General features: G+C 39.2%; 1 protein-coding gene across 1 annotated transcript; it reads right to left on the bottom strand.

Moving 5' to 3' along the window:
- Window positions 1-668: 668 nt before the first annotated feature.
- LOC104955838 (trichohyalin-like) lies at window positions 669-4,198 on the bottom strand. Its single transcript, XM_010783228.1, has 2 exons — window positions 4,070-4,198; window positions 669-2,506 (listed from the first exon to the last, which is right to left on the bottom strand). Exon 2 carries the CDS (start codon window positions 2,456-2,458, stop codon window positions 749-751), a length of 1,710 nt encoding a protein of 569 aa, XP_010781530.1. The 5' UTR covers window positions 2,459-2,506; window positions 4,070-4,198; the 3' UTR covers window positions 669-748.
- Between the last annotated feature and the right edge of the window lie 279 nt (window positions 4,199-4,477).

Here is a 4,477-nt window from a genome sequence, read left to right as displayed (position 1 = left end):
CCAGCACAAGATCCTCAACCCGACCCGAACCCGCATATATATACGCAGTGAAAACGTGCAATTATTAACACACGCAGTTGCATATTTGGCTCAAAAAGCGTGGGATGTTGGTTATTTTCTGCATCTAGGATGACACCAAAAGCCTCCCAGACGTTGGATTTCGCTCTTGAGGAAGAGTTATTGAAAATGCTGTATTCTCCGATAGAGAGCTTCACCTCAGCCATTCAGAATGTGGCGCGCTCAGCAGCAGATAGATGCGCTGCAGAGGTTATGATTATGCTCGGTCCCGCGGGGGAGAGGTCTGAGGATTTAAACATTAAACTAAATTATTATTATTTAAATATATTTATTATGCAACACCCGCAACCCGACCCGCATCATCTTTGTTTTACCCAGAACCGAACCCGGAAAAAAGCGTTTTAAAAAATACCACCCGCAAATCACCTTTTTTGCGGGTCACCCGTCGGGTACCCGCGGATACCCAACCCAATGCAGGACTCTTCCCTGTGCGTAAGGGAGTGACGGGGAGGGGCCCTGACCGTCCGTCAACATGTGACGGGTTGGGAGTGAGAACGTGTTGATCCATTTGGATTAATAAATGCATTGAATGTTTATGGATGATGATGACTTATATCCTTCCACTCTGTCAATTATCAACTACGAATAAATGATGTATATAGTCTTTTAATATGACTATGTTGAATTCAACAAGTGTAGACATTCTATGTTAAGAAGGCATATTTATTACTTATTGACTTACCCTAAACTTGTTGATGTGTTCCTTGTTCTGATCCATCTCCCTTTGGACTTTGAGCATCTCCTCCCTGGTTTTCTTCATCTCTGTAGTAGCTTTTTCAATGCTAGCTTTTATTTCATCCATATTCAGAAATGCAGTTATTGTATCTTTTAGTTTTTGTTCAACCTCTTCCCTGAGTTTCTGTATCTTTATCTTCGTGACATCCAGCTCATCTCTTTCTTTATTTGTCTTCTCCAGCTGTTGGTCAAGCTGTCTTTGTTTTTTTTTCATCCATTGGATTGTCCTCTCTTCTGTAGAGTCTGCCCTGCTTGGCTCTGTATCTTCTCTTACCCCACACAGCAGCTTTCTGATTTCTTCTCCTTCAAGAATCACTCTCTTCATGTCAGTATTCACTTCCTGTGTTATTTCTGTGGTTCTGTCAGCCAGAGGAAGTTGTTTCTTCTGCTCATCAGATGTGTCCTCCACGTCCACCTGCTCCTTAGTCTTATCTTGTCCTTCCTGCATGTCTTGTCTAGCAGGCTCAGCCTCTTCCATCATGCTGCTGAACTCTTTCTTTTTTCTCTTGCTCATTCTTATCATTTTTACTAGCTCCTTTTTCTTTATTTCAATCTCAGTGTTCAACTCTTCCTTCTCTCTTATTTCTTTCTTTGTTCTTTGTAACTTGTCATCCAGCTCCTGCATTTGCCTTTCAGTACTCTCCCTCACACACGTCAATGCAATCATTTCGGCTCTAGCTATCTGCCTCTCCCTCTCAATGTCCTCTCTCTCAGTTTGTATGTTAGTTTTGATTTGATCAATATCATCCTTTTCAGATTTGGCCCATGCCAACTCGTCACGTGTAATGTTTGCCATCTGACTGCTCTCTGTCTTCAGCTCCTGCTCCTCTGTCAAAGTCACCACCAGCTCATCCGAAAGCTTCTTCATCTCCTTCTGGAATTTGCAGAGGTGAATCTTCACAATGCCAAAGGTGTGTCTTCCTTCTTCCTGCAGCTCAACTCTCTCAGCTCTTTGAATGTCTGCCCACCTTCTCTTCATCGTGTTCATTTTCAAATGTATATTATGCTTGATGTGCTCAAGTTGATCTCTATGGTGGGAATTATTATTTTTAATAATAATCAACTCTTGCTTTATGTCTGTAATGATGTTCTCCATATGTTCTTTTTCCTGCATTGTTTCAAGCATTACTTTGTTATTTGTGTTGACGAGGCTGAGCAGACTGTCTGTTATCTCCTGCTTCCTTTCTATCTGTTCCATGGCTTCTTTTAGATCAATACTTTTTTGTGTTGTCTTATCACCCTTGATCATTTCTAACTCATGTCGCTCATAACGTCTTTTTTCCAGGGTCTCTTTTTCTCTATATATTTCAGTTCTCATTTTAAGAAGTAGCAATTTTTCTTGAGCCGCTTCATTTTTATTCTCTTCAAGTTTCTCAAAATGTTTTTCTATCTGTGATCTCAGTTTATTTATTAATAGATGCTGCTTTTGATTTTCAGTTCTCAGTCTGACGATGTCCTCCTGTTGCTGCTCTGCTTTTTTCTCCAGGTAGTCAGTTTCATTTCTTTCTCTTTGTGCCTCTTCCCAAAGTTGTTCAATCTTCCCCATTACTTCCAATGTCAATTGTCTTTGTCTTTTAATAATCTCCATTTTGGTTTTCATGTCCACTATGGTTTGTTCATCTTCTAATTGCTTACAGTTTTCCATTGTCCACTTCTGTTCTGTTTGCTCATCCAAATCTTCTGTTGCTTTGCTCTGTCAGTCAAGAAAATGAACAGAATATTACTCAACACTGCATCCTATATTGTGTAAAACCTAGTCACAGAAACTCTCCTCTCCAATTGGACAACAAATGAGATGGTCAAAGTACAGAGTCATTTAAGAAAGAGTATCTATGTCTTCTTTGGTGACACAGGTGTTTGTTCACAACAGAATTACACACTTAACAAAAAGCACATTTTCTGTTTAGCAGGCCACTCCTCTCACACTGGCCAGAACATTACAATTGAATAATTCTTATAATAAGTTGTTGTTTCTTCTGCCTTTGCTCTCTTCTTTGAATACTCTTTTTACCATTTCTTTCAGTTTTCAGGGTATATTTTCATGTAAAACATGTGGAAGTTGACATGACAGCAGGTTAACATGATGGTAATGTGGTAAGTGTGTTTTTTACACAATAAACCATGTTTTGCTTGTCAAAGTAAATGTTAACATGTCAGGTATGATAACTGTTGTGTCACAGTAAATCTATCCAGGTCTGAAAATATGTATCATATTATTCATATTATTATATTATTTAGCAAGGTGTAAAACCATGTCAATCATTTAGCCAAAGATTAGCCTGAATGACTAAACTAAACCGTTTTTATTCCAAAAAGTGGCTGTGGGGCAAAGTGAATCAGTGGTTCAACGTAATCCCCCCTGAGGCACTGAAGTTAAGTTAACTCACTAACTAAATGTAGTTTTACACAACTGATGTGTTTTTTATGTTTTAAACATTGTAGAAAAAGCTATCATGCCAAGAAAGTCCAAAATAAATACTAAGGAGATGGAGAGTGCCACTGATGGCAAGGCTGGAAAATCCATCAGAGCAGTGGCAAAAGACAGAAATATCGACAGCCTGCACAAAGACTTAAACGGGAAGGATAAAAGGAAATGAAAACAGTAGGTACAGTCGAACAGCAGTGGAAAGAGGGTCTTCACACAGGAGAGCGAAGGAAACATTTTTAATTGGCTGACCAGTTCCATGGAGTTACTCCAGAGAAATGCTGTGAACTGGCCCTTAAATTACAGACAGAAACAACATTCCTGTACCAAACAACTCAGGTTTAAAGTTGAAAAAGTCAATTGTTCAATGTACTACCTTGTCTCGGATCAATGTATGATGGGGCAAGTAAATAAGCCAGAAGACAATTAAATAAGCCAGAAGACAATTTTTTTTAGAAGACATTTTCATGGCCCTTTGTGATAGATGCATTATTCTCAGTTTGATTGACAGAAGACATCCTGAAGTAAAGGTTTTTCCTTTCCTAGAGGACAACCAGGTCCGGCACCAAAAAAATTGCAGTACCAGTACCCATAATGAGCCGTACACAAGCCGTGTTTTTAATTGAAAGCCCAACCCCTGAGGGCAACATATTTAAAATTGGCTCATCTCCCACACCATGGTTTCCAAATATATATGTACATATCCACATACAGATTTAAAACTGGTGTTTCCCATATGATCACATATTTGACTGGAATTATATAAATGTGAACAATTCTGGTAAACTAGCACAATGAACAACATAACTAAAATATTGAATTTTTTTTTACCTCATGTCCCTTTGGTCCAGAGAAAAGCTGGTATTTTGGAAGGTCTGCTTAGATGTTATGCTCGGTGCATATCTGCACCTGAACAGTGTTGATCTCTTCAGCACGCGCGTGTTCACCACCAGTTCTGATGTGACACCCTGTAGGTGGTGTGTGATTGGGTGGTACGAGATGTTTGGGTGGGGAAACAGTCTGCTATGAGCTGATAAGGGTGGGGTCCATGTTTAGATTGGTGGGTTCGCCTGATGTTTATTAGCAATGAGTTATCGCTATGAACACATATGGCACTTCCTCCCAAACAACATTTTGTATTATTTAAATATGGCAGAAAATAGCATCACTAGAATGCATTCCATTAACTATTATGGATAAGATAATATTATATGCAACAATCTTGGTTTTCAACCATGC

Source organism: Notothenia coriiceps, unplaced genomic scaffold, assembly GCF_000735185.1.
Source record: "Notothenia coriiceps isolate Sejong01 unplaced genomic scaffold, NC01 NC01_scaffold00024841, whole genome shotgun sequence".
Classification (NCBI taxonomy): Eukaryota; Metazoa; Chordata; class Actinopteri; order Perciformes; family Nototheniidae; genus Notothenia; species Notothenia coriiceps.
Note: the sequence above shows the minus strand (reverse complement) of the source record. Positions and strands in the feature narration are given on the sequence as shown.